The 12300-nt window shown below is 42.9% G+C and overlaps 1 protein-coding gene and 1 pseudogene across 11 annotated transcripts in view; both read left to right on the forward strand.

Annotated features, from left to right (window-relative positions):
• Positions 1 to 12300, forward strand: part of LOC115294307 (protocadherin gamma-C3) — a 161270-nt gene that overhangs the window by 122896 nt on the left and 26074 nt on the right. Inside the window, exon 1 of one of the 11 annotated variants that reach the window (XM_029942107.1) lies at positions 3891 to 4075. The exons of 9 other annotated variants lie outside the window; for them this stretch is intronic. In XM_029942107.1, coding sequence (XP_029797967.1) covers positions 4046 to 4075 — 30 coding nt within the window. In that variant the 5' untranslated portion in view covers positions 3891 to 4045. One more of the 11 variants, XM_029942101.1, reaches the window with a different exon arrangement.
• Positions 1 to 12300, forward strand: part of LOC115293994 — a 52506-nt pseudogene that overhangs the window by 21807 nt on the left and 18399 nt on the right.

A 12300-nucleotide genomic window follows, 5' to 3' on the forward strand; every position in this document is an offset into this window, starting at 1 on the left:
AGTTTCTAAGTCAGTGGTTGCCTGAGCCTGGGAGTAGGAGCAAGGACTGATTGCCACAGGGTTAGGGTATTTTTGGGGTGATGGGAATAGACTAAAACCGGATTGTGGTGTGGTTGCATAACTATACGCTTACTGAAAATTGTTGTCTAGGTGAACACTCTGTTAAGTATAAAGCTGCTAAAATATTAACAGATTGAGATGCCTGTGGTTATGTCATGGAGTGCTCTAATTCCCATTTTACAGATAAACAAAATGAAAGAGAAGTTAAAAATAGGAGCTTCATGGTTACATAGCTACTAATTATAATATTCAGTATTAGAACTCAAGTCTTTCTGACACTAAGCCTTCACTCTCGATAACTAGAACGTATTCACTTTCTATTTTAAAATTAACTTTGTTGTATCTCATTGATCAGAGGCTCTCTTGAACTTATAGAACAGAAAGGAAAGAAGATAGAGACTGGAAAATTGTGTTGCCTTCGTTGACTGTGTTGGCGCTTTCATTTCCCCTAATATAGGTGGCACAGCGAGGCATCCTCACTCTTTTCTTGTTTTTTTTTTTCCCCTCTCATGTGAGTTGTATTACCACACTTTATTTGGCTCCTTAGCAAACAATTCAAGTCATTAGGTTAATAAATAATTTCATTAGGCCCACAGGTAGCTTGAAAGAGTGACTCTATGTTCCAAAAATGCTTATTCCTAGGGAAAATGGATGCACATAATTGACTATATGTAATCCTTAGTGCATTTTATGGCATGAAGATTGCTATATTAATAAGCATTAAGTGTAGAGAGAGGTTGGTCAAAGGGTATAAACTTTTACTGAAAGATGAATATGTTCTAGGACTCTAATGTACAGTACAGTGACTGGAGTTAACAGTACTGTATTGTATACTTGAAATTTGCTGAGAGAGGATATCTTAATCATTCTCACTACATATGTGCATGCACACACACACACAACAGTAACAGAGGTGATGGATGTGTTAACCATATTGTGGTAATGATTTCACAATATAGTAAATCATCATATTTACACCTTAAACTTATACAATTATATTTATTAATTATACTTGAATAAAGCAGTGGTGGAGGGCGAAGGATTTAAGTGCCTACTCTGCTGGACGCCAGGGATATAAATGGTTATCAAAACAGGCATTGTCTGTGACTTCCTACAGCTTCTTTTTTAGTGGGAGAAGCAGACATGCTTAAACAAAAAATAATTATAAAACATTAAATTGTGCTAGGTTCAACAGAGGAAAACAAGGTGCTCTGAGAGAGCATAACAAAGGATCTTGGTTTTAATTAGGGTCTAATGGGAGACTTCTATTAGGAAATAATATATTTTTTAATGTTTTATTTATTTTTGAGAGAGAGAGAGCGCGAGAAAGAGCGCGCGTGCACACATAAGCAGGGGAGAGTCAGAGAGGGAGACACAGAATCCGAAGTGGGCTCCAGGTTCTGAGCTAGCTGTCAGCACAGAGCCTGATGTGGGGCTTGAACCCACGAACCACGAGATCATGACCTGATCCGAAGCTGGACGCACAACTGACTGAGCCACCCAGGTGCCCCAGGAAATAATATCTAAAGTGAGACCTGAAAGATTTGTAGAAATTAGCAAAGCAAAGGGAGGGAAGGGTAAGCAGCTTTCCTAAGAGAGGAATAGCCTTTCTAAAAGCCTTGGGGTGCAAAAAAGCTTGGCTACTGACCGTGTTATATAATGGAGTGTCTAGAGAAGGAGAAGGCATGAGAATTTGGATACTGTGTAAAGGATTTGGAATTTTATTTTAAGAGTGGTGAGATGCTACTGAGGAGGTTTCAGCTGGATAATTGTATCATCTTGTTAAAATTGTAAGAACCAAGAAGGTTCCGCTGGCTTATGAAGAAGTCTTAAGAAAACTATGGGCCTTTTTATAAATGGGAAAACTATTTCTACTTTAAAAAGCCAGTTTTCAAAAGCCATTTTGTAATTAAGTGATGGTGAATGAAAAAAAAGATTGATAAATCAGTGTATCTCTGAATAAACTGCAAATCAGTTTCTCAGACCCTTAAGGTACATTCAGATCACCCAGGTATTTTGTTAAAATCTAGTCAAGGTAGAGAGTGGGGCATTTCTGCATTTCTAACAAGCTCCTAGGTGATGCCTATACCATTGGTTTTTGGCTTATACTTTGAGTAGCAAGTAGCTATATTCTATATTCTGAGTATATTCTATGGAATATATTCTCTGTCTTTCAATGCCTGTCAGCCTTCTTGGTGGTTTGGTCAATTGTCAAACTAAGGAGGTTTAAGAGAAAGTATTGAGGACATGGAGAGACAGGTCAAATACAGTTTTCATCTCTTCAGTCAGTATCGTCTATTCTGTATACTTCTTATCTACCTATCTAACCTGTATGCCTGCTCTCTGACTCAGGGTTCAGTTACACTTCAGAAAGGACTATATGCAGTCAAAGTGGTGTCCAAGACAAGTATACAGATATAGTATGAGGCTCTAAAACTTTATATCTCCTATTTAATGGGGTGATTTGCATCAATAATTTGGGCTTACTCTATGCTAGGCATTTTACCTGCCTTATTCATTAATAAATAGGAACCCAGAAACACTTTAGGGTAGTTTCTTGTCCAAGGAAGTGTAACTTAGCTCTGACTTATTTCATCTGTGACTCTTTTATTCATTATCCTCTTCAATGCTATTTGGTTTGTTTCATGAGTTTTAATCCTAAATGTTGAAAACTTAAGGCTCTTTATTTTATGGGTTAAAAGCTTTGTATTTCTCTAACGAGTTTATAGAGCTTTGCTGTTATATCTTAGTTATAAAGGTCCCAGGTGATAAATAGGCCTAGATTTTTTTCTTTTTTGGGCAGGGAAATGGGATTATTATCCTTCTTTAGCAATGCAACTTCTCTTTGTGACATATGAATACAAGATTTTGGGAAATGGATTGATCACATAAAGGGAAGGGTTTGGAATTAGGCTTTATGATTGAGATATGTTCATTGGGAAAGATGGGGTAGGGAATAGACCCGTTGCTCCCTGGTTCTTAAGAAATGAGAACTAGGGGCACCTGGATGGCTCAGGCGGTTGAGCATATGGCTTCAGCTCAGGTCATGATCTCACAGTTCGTGGTTTCGAGCCCCGTGTTGGGCTCTGTGCTGACAGCTCAGAGCCTAGAGCCTGCTTCAGATTCTGTGTCTCCCTCTCTCTCTGACCCTCCCCTGCTCACACTCTCTCTCTCTTCCTCTCAAAAATAAATAAAACATCAAAAAAATGAGAACTAAACAACATCCAGTTTTTAAAGAAATCTAAATTTTGAATTCCATAAAACACAGTTAAACCAAACAGGGTGGCTACTGTTGATTTTCTCTACTGAGGAACAGAGAATTGTACCATCTCATTTGGTAAGAGATAAAGCTGAAATTATTAACATTAACACAGAAATGTTCAATGCTCCCTTATATGTAGAGTCCAACTGGATAGGTTTACACACCCCTCCAACAATCCAAATGTGTGTTTTTTCAGACGGTGTTGTATCATTTTTGATTTGGGTTGACCCTCCCCTCTTGCAATTACAGACAGCTATTAAAATATATAATAGACCTTGGTTTGGTTTGAAAACCTACAGAACAGCCATCTTCATGGCTCTGTAGTTGGCTTTTCAGGCCAAGGTAGGTTTGCGGTATACAGATAACTGCCAAGGCGCTGTGGCCCTAAACTCTGGAAAGAAGCCAAAGGAAAGTGAAGTTCCTGGCGGTAGCGTTTTATCCCGCTCAGAGAGCCCGGCGCTAGCGCATTCTTCGTGCAGTTATTGGCTGGGACTCTGCGTGCCGCTGTCGGCCAATGAAGACGCTGGAGATCTGGCCCTGGCCCGTCCCCTCTCGGCGCCCCGGGATGAGACAGAGACTGAACAGCCGGCGAGCAAATCAACGGCATCGAGAAAGCCATGTCTGACTCCACGCCTAGCGCTCAAGCGCTAACCCGCTGAAAGTTTCTCAGCGAAAAAGCCGGAAAGATCTGGACTCTGCTAAGGGGAACGACCTTTGAGTGAGATGGTCCCAGAGGCCTGGAGGAGCGGACTGGTAAGCACCGGGAGAGTGGTGGGAGTTTTGTTTTTGCTTGGTGCCTTGCACAAGGCTTCTGCCGTCGTTCGCTATGAGATACTGGAGGAAAGAGAGAAAGGTTTTGTGGTGGGCAATGTGGTCACGGACCTTGGTTTGGATATCATCAGCCTGTCAGCGCGCAGGCTCCGGGTGTTGTCCGGAGCTAGCCGAAGATTCTTTGAGGTGAACAGGGAGACTGGAGAGATGTTCGTGAACGACCGCCTGGATCGGGAGGAGCTTTGTGGGACACTGCCCTCCTGCACTGTAACTCTGGAGCTGGTGGTGGAGACGCCACTAGAGCTTTTGAGCGCGGAAGTGGTGATCCAGGATATCAATGACAACAATCCCACATTCCCTACCCGGGAAATGAAATTGGAGATCAGCGAGGCCGTGGCGCCAGGCACGCGCTTTCCGTTGGAGAGCGCGCACGATCCCGATGTAGGAAGCAACTCTGTACAAACCTATGAGCTGAGCCTGAATGAATACTTTGCGCTTCGCGTTCAGACACGGGAAGACGGAACCAAGTACGCGGAGCTGGTGCTGGAGCGCGCCCTTGATTGGGAGCGAGAGCCAAGTCTCCAGGTGGTGCTGACGGCTTTGGATGGAGGAACCCCTGCTCGCTCCGCCACCCTTCCTATTCGCATCACCGTGCTGGACGCGAACGACAATGCGCCCGCTTTCAATCAGTCTTTGTACCGTGCGCGTGTCTTGGAGGATGCACCGCCCGGCACTATCGTGGTACGAGTTCATGCAACCGATCTGGATGAAGGCCCCAATGGTGAAATCATTTATTCTTTTGGCAGCCACAACCGCGCCGGTGTGCGAGACCTATTCTCTATAGACCTTGTAAGTGGGGTGCTGACAATCAAAGGTCGCCTCGACTTCGAAGACACGAAACTCCACGAGATTTACATACAGGCCAAAGACAAAGGCACCAATCCAGAAGGAGCACATTGCAAAGTTTTGGTAGAGGTTGTGGATGTGAATGACAATGCCCCAGAGATTACAGTCACCTCTGTGTACAGCCCAGTCCCTGAGGATGCCCCTCTTGGAACTGTCATTGCTTTGCTCAGTGTGATTGATCTGGATGCTGGGGATAATGGATTGGTGACTTGCGAGGTTCCACCAGGTCTCCCCTTCAGCCTTACTTCTTCCCTCAAAAATTACTTCACTTTGAAAACCAGTGCAGCCCTGGATCGTGAGACTGTCCCAGAATACAACCTCAGCATCACCGCTCGAGATTCAGGAACTCCTTCCCTCTCAGCCCTTACAGTTGTGCAGGTTCAAGTGTCTGACATCAATGACAACCCTCCACAGTCTTCCCAGTCCTCCTATGATGTTTATGTTGAGGAAAATAACATCCCTGGGGTTCCAATATTAAATCTAAGTGTCTGGGACCCTGATGCCCCGCAGAATGCTCGCCTTTCCTTCTTTCTCTTGGAACAAGAGGCTGAAACTGGGCTAGTGGGCCGCTATTTCACTATAAATCGTGACAATGGCATCGTGTCAACCTTAGTGCCCCTGGACTATGAAGATCGGCGAGAGTTTGAAATAACAGCTCATGTCAGCGATGGGGGCACTCCAGTCCTGACCACCAACATTAGTGTGAACATATTTGTCACTGATCGCAATGACAATGCTCCCCAGGTTTTATATCCCCGGCCTGGCCAGAGCTCAGTGGAGATGCTGCCCAGAGCTACCCCTGCTGGCCATGTGGTCACTCGGGTGGTAGGTTGGGACCCAGATGCAGGGCACAATGCCTGGCTCTCCTACAGCCTCTTGGGAGCTTCCAACCAGAGCCTTTTTGCCGTGGGGCTTCACACGGGTCAAGTCCGCACTTCCCGCCCAGTTCAGGACACAGATGTGCCCAGGCAGACTCTTATGGTCTTGATCAAAGACAATGGGGAGCCATCACTGTCCACTACGGCAACCTTAACTGTGTCAGTAACTGAGGAATCTCCTGAAGCCCTGGCTGAATTCACCTCTGGCTCTGCCCCTCGGGAGCAGAATAAAAATCTCACCTTTTATCTACTCCTCTCTCTAATCTTGGTTTCTGTAGGGTTTGCAATCACAGTATTGGGAGTGATCATATTCAAAGTTTACAAGTGGAAACAGTCCAGGGACCTGTACCGAGCTCCTGTGAGCTCCCTGTACCGAACACCAGGGTCCTCTCTACATGCAGACGCTGTGCGGGGGGCCCTGATGCCACCGCACCTTTACCATCAGGTGTACCTCACCACCGACTCACGCCGCAGCGATCCACTTTTCAAGAAACCTGGTGCTGCCAGCCCACTGGCCAGCCGCCAGAACACGCTGCGGAGCTGTGATCCAGTGTTCTATAGGCAAGTGTTGGGTGCAGAGAGCTCTCCTCCTGGACAGGTAAGGGTTAGCATCCCAGAATGATATCAGTGCTTTTTGATACCTGGACCATGTTCAGGAAAGAATGGAGCTGTTGTTTTATTGATGAATATGTTTTCCTAATGATGCCTCTACTTTCTCACCTTGCCTTGCGTAGATCAAACATCGTGCGTTTGTGAAGAGGGGATGACCTGGCTAGAGTGTGGTTTGTGGTCCCACACGGTGTAGAATTAATTGACTCAGTGTGTGGCCCCAGTAATTCACACCTTCAGCACCCACTTGCCATCACAGCTAACCAGTCTTGCTAAGAGACTATTAAAACCCGAGATCTCAGCCCTCACAGCTTAGTTTGGTGTCATTTGCATTGACAAGATGCTAGATACCTCTAACAAGTGGCGGATGCTAGGAATATAGCAACCACCTCATCTGTCCTTCTTTCATTTGATTGCTACATCTGCATTAAAGCTCATGGCTCATAATTTTACTTTGCCCCCACAGAGTCTGTTTCTCATTTTCAGGTGAAGTTAAATAAAATTTGGGGCCCCTGGGTGGCTCAGTTGGTTGAGCGTCCGTCTTAAGCTCAGGTCATGATCTCACAGCTTGTAAGTTTGAGCCCTGCTTCGAGCTCTGTGCTGACAGCTCCGAGCCTGGAGCCTGCTTTGGATTCTGTGTCTCCCTCTCTCTCTGCCCCTCCCCCATTCTCATTCCCTCTCTCTCTCTCCCCCGCTTTCTCTCAAAAATAAACATTTAAAAAATAAATAAGTAAATAAAATTCTAGGCATCCTTTAATTTCAAGTACACTGTTGGAAATCGTGTACATTACTTACAAAATATTTTTATGTTATAATAGTAATGTATGTGTAATATAGAAAACTTGGGAAATAGTTTTAAGTCTTTTTTTATACTTTTCTCTAACAATAATCCCCAAATTTAAAGATATAATGACCATTAATTCTAAAGGTAAATGTAATCATTTTTTGAAACTAAATCCAGGAGTGCCTGGGTGGCTCAGTTGGTTAAGCGTCAGACTTCAGTTCAGGTCATGATCTCACAGTCTGTGGGTTCAAGCTCTGTGTCGGGCTCTGTGCTGACAGCTCAGAGCCTGGAGCCTGCTTCAGATTCTGTGTCTACCTCTCTCTCTGCCCTTCCCCCACTCGTTCTCTGTCTCTCAAAATAAAGACATAAAATTAAAATAAATTCAGAGGAACATAAAGTATAAATTGAAAGTTCTTTTGTACCTCAATATTATTCCCTATCCTTGCAGCATTATTCTTTTAAGTATACACACAATGTAAAAGGTAGGTAAATTTCTATATTGAGAAAGGTAAAGCTTTCATTTATTCAGGCTAGTATGCAGCTAACTGTAAGGCCTTTGTCTTGAGTGAAACCTATACACACTTCTAGTTGTGGGAGAGCCACTGTTAGTTTATTACTAATAAGTGTATTATTGTTTTTAACCCTTGGATTTGGTGTTAGACAAATAGGGCTTCACCACTTAATCAGCTCTGAGTCCTTGGCTAAGTTAATCTCACAATGTGGTGCTAAAAAAAATAATCCTAGCTATTACTATTATTACTTTTATTCTTTATTCATCCAACATCTTAAGCACACCTTGGAAATGAGATGATCTGGAGACATCCAGAAATGACAACATAGAGGCATAAATGGAAAGGCTAAGAAAAGATGAAAGGCAGAGAGAAGCAGCTGCCAGACTGGAAGTCAGACTGGAAAACAACTGGCATTTTCCCTAGAACAGTGTTCTCAAACTTGATTGTATACTAGAATTACCTGGGGACCCTTTAAAAGTTCTGAAGCCCAGGCCACCTCCCAGACCAGTGAAGCACAGTCTCTTGGGTCACAGGGACCAGTGAAGGTCTCCAAATGATTCTGATGTGCAGACAAGTTTGAAAACTTCTACCCTAGAATGTACCAGACTATCAATTAACATATTTAGGAAGCAGAATGTTATTCTGGCATTCAAAGTACCAGGCTTATTGGGCCATTTCTCAACCTTAAAATATTAGATAAAATAGCTCTAGAAACTCGTTGAATTACTTTGTCATACATGAAACTAATGTTATGTGTCAACTCAAATGTGTTTTGAAAATACATGCGTTATATAAAATAGCTCTACAGCAGCAGCATAGGGAAGATGTAAGAGGATCCTTCAGTCATCTAAACAGAAAATCTTCCAAACTATTAGCACTTGGGCAACTATTCTTTAAAAATCCAAAACTGGGGGGCACCTGGGTGGCTCAGTCAGTTTTGCATCCAACTTCCACTCAGGTCATGATCTTGTGTCTGACTTCAGCTCAGGTCATGATCTTGTAGTTCGTGGGTTTGAGACCCATGTGGAGCTCTGTTTTGACAGCTCAGAGCCTGGACCCTGCTTTGGATTCTCTGTTGCCATGTCTCTCTCTCTCTTTGTGCCCCCTCCCAGCTCTCTATCTCAGAAATAAACAAACATTAAATATTTTCTTTTAAATCCAGTCCTGGGCAGTGGGGATGGAATCTCTTGGGCGGCCGGGGGCAAAAAGATTCTATAATTAGATTGTGGTGATGGTTGTATCCTTTTAGTATATTCATGTATACTAAAAGCATTAAATTGTGCATTTTATTTTTTAAATGTTTATTATTTTGAGAGAGAGAGAGGCAGAATGAGAGGGAGATAGAGAATTCCATGCAGGCTCCAGGCTTCAAGCTGCCAGCACAGAGTCTGACGGTGCTTGAACTCACGAACCACAGGATGATGATCTGAGCCAAAGTCCAATGCTTAATCTGCTGAGCCACCCAACCACCCCTGAATTATGCATTTTAAATGGATGAATTATATATTATATGATAATGTGAACTATATCTCAGTAAAGCTGTTTTTAAACTGTAAAATGGGAGAATCACACCTGGCGTAAACAGAGCAAGTCAGGGCTACAGGATTAAGGCTTTATGATAATCCAGTGCTAGGAATTGTGTGCCTTTTTTGTTGTGAACTTGTAAATATTGAGACCTGTCAGAGGTCTAGTTCTTGAATATGAAAGGCATCAGTTAAGGGCTAATTTATGATCATATAGATGACAAACTAGTGGAAAAATTATTTAAGATGCTCTAGAAGGGTACCTGGATGACAAAATCGGTAAAGCATCCGACTCTTGATTTCAGCTCAGGCCATGACCCCAGGGTTGTGGGATCAGAGCCCTGAGTTGGGGCGGAGCCTGCTTGGGACACTCTCCTTTCCTCTCTATCTGCCTCTCCCCTATTCTCTCTCAAAATAAATAAATAAAAGAAATTAAAAAAAAACCAAATTCCTTTAAAAAAAAAAATGTTATAGAAAGAAAGTTGTTTATTTTTTCCAGGAAAACCAGGTGTGAGAGTGGAGGGAGTCCTAGGACTGCATGTACTAGTTATTTAGCTTCAAGCGCATCTTTTAACCTCTCCTAATTCGTTTCATCATCTATAAAATAAAGATAACATCTTTAAAAATTGTTGTATAAGTTACAAACAGTGCATATAAAGCATACTTAATATAAAATATTATTTTGTAAGTATTCAGTAAATGTATTTTTAAAATAAATTTATTTATTTATTTTTTTGAGAGACAGAGACAGCACGAGCAGGGGAGGGTCATAGAGAGAGGGAGACACAGAATCTGAAGCAGGCTCCAGGCTCTGAGCTGTCAGCACAGAGCCTGACGTGGGGCTCGAACCCACGAACCGCGAGATCATGACCTGAGCTGAAGCTGGACGCTTAACTGATTGAGCCACCCAGGCACCCCTCAGTAAATGTTTTGAACTAATAAATGATAATATCAGTAATTCATTTAATGAGTATCCCTGTATGCAGACACTGTAAAAGATGAAGACACATTTTCTGTCATTATGGTATTTAAGAGTAGTACCATAGGAAACCCATGCAAAATGAAGATCTGTGTGATGCAGGAAGCAAACAGAGCAAAGGGAAAGAAACCCCTAAGCCAGCCTGAGGAAATCAGGAAGATTTTATAGAGGTGGTGATTCTTTTTTTTTTTTTTTAATGTTTTATTTATTTTGGGTACAGAGAGAGACAGAGCATGAGAGGGGGAGGAGCAGAGAGAGGGAGACACAGAATCTGAAGCAGGCTCCAGGCTCTGAGCTTGCTATCTGCAGAGAGCCTGACGCGGGGCTCAAACCCACAAACGTGAGATCTGACCTGAGCCGAAGCCGGCCGCTCAACCGACTGAGCCACCCAGGCGCCCCTAGAGGTGGTGATTCTTGAGCTGAGAACAAAAAGTTGAGTAGTAGTTTATTAAATAGTAAAGGGAAAAGGGAGGCAGGGCTTTTGCAGGAATATTTCATGCAGGTGGATAATGATATTTCATTATTGCTGAACCTTAAAGTATGTTTGTATAACAGTCGTGGCAAAAGATAAAGTGAAGCAAGTAGGCAAGAATTAGATCTTGAGTTACACTTAGGCATTGTTCTGTATCGATGATAGTCACTGCAGAACTTTAAACTCACATATGTATGATGTCATCAAGGTTTTTCTGTTTTAGAGAGATTATCCTGGCACCCATAAGTAAAATAGGTTTGGGGATATTGCTACTGGAGGTAAAGAGAACAGTTAGAAGGCTGTTAAAATATTTGAGGAGAAGATTGATAAATACTTGAACCACCACAGTGGAGTGTAGGTGGAAGGTGTTGACTATATAGTATAATCATCAAGACGTGTTGATTGACATGATATAGTAAGTCAGGAAGAGGAATTAGTCAAGGATGACTCTGCCTGTCCCTCCCCTGTTGTGAAGGAGGCAGCTGGGTTGAGGGTGATGTCATTTAGTGTGATAGTGAATCCTGCCCAAAACACCTGGTAGGTCAGACTGATTTATCCTTCCACCATTCCTATGAGAGGAGGCTTAGCTGTTCTTCGTAAAAGAACGCAAAAATCCGGATCCCTCTCTTTGAGACCAGAATGTAGGTTGTTGGTCTCAAAAGGATAGTCAAAAGGATATTCTTGAGGATTAAGGGTTTGGAAAAAATCTGAGGAGGGATTAGAACCCTGGGTTTTGCTGCTGGTTTTCACAGCCAGTGGTAATCTAGGTGAGGATTCAGATGAGCTAAGAAATATTATGTTGAGATTAGGCTGGATTTTTTTCTCTTTGTGCTCTGGTGTGTTTGTCACTCATGGTTTGCAGGTGAAAACAGTGTGAGATGATCTGTGTTTCTCAACGGTGTGTATGTGCGTGAATGTAAGGTGGTAGCCAGGCTCTTGGGTGGGTCTAGATCAGGCTGGGAGAAAAGTGAGATAAGGTCTCCAGCTCCAAGAGGCCCCCTGGGGCCAAGTAAAAAGCTTGCTCTTTTGAAACTGTCTCTGTTGGTAATTAACAACAAATCAAGCATACCATGGTGTCAAATAAATGGGATTTGTGGGCACAGTGCTGTTAGTGGCTGATCTCCATCATTCAAAGAAGCTGTTAAATCTGTGAACATTAGCATTCTGCCAGGTAATGAGATCTAGTCCTTAGCGCCTCCCAGACACACTGATTCTTACTGATTTGGAACATCTCCCTCTCCTGGCTCCCTCCACCTTGCTTCATCTCCTTCTATACTGTCCTTGAAATCAGTGAATGGTAATTCAGTGTGCCACTAGCTAGTGTCTGAATAAGAGAGATTTCGTGTCTGCTGCACCTCCTGTTACAACAGAAACGTGCACTGCATAAATTTAATTGGTTACATTAATGTGTAAGTCTTGTCTGCAAAGAGATGGATATGTTTCTGAATAATCTGCAGAGGGGCAGAGTTTTGAATATATGGCACCACTTCTAATTAGCTGTTGCTCTAACAGAATCAGACTGAGGCATAAACTATCCGTTTGAA

Source organism: Suricata suricatta, chromosome 6 (assembly GCF_006229205.1).
Source record: "Suricata suricatta isolate VVHF042 chromosome 6, meerkat_22Aug2017_6uvM2_HiC, whole genome shotgun sequence".
NCBI lineage: Eukaryota > Metazoa > Chordata > Mammalia > Carnivora > Herpestidae > Suricata > Suricata suricatta.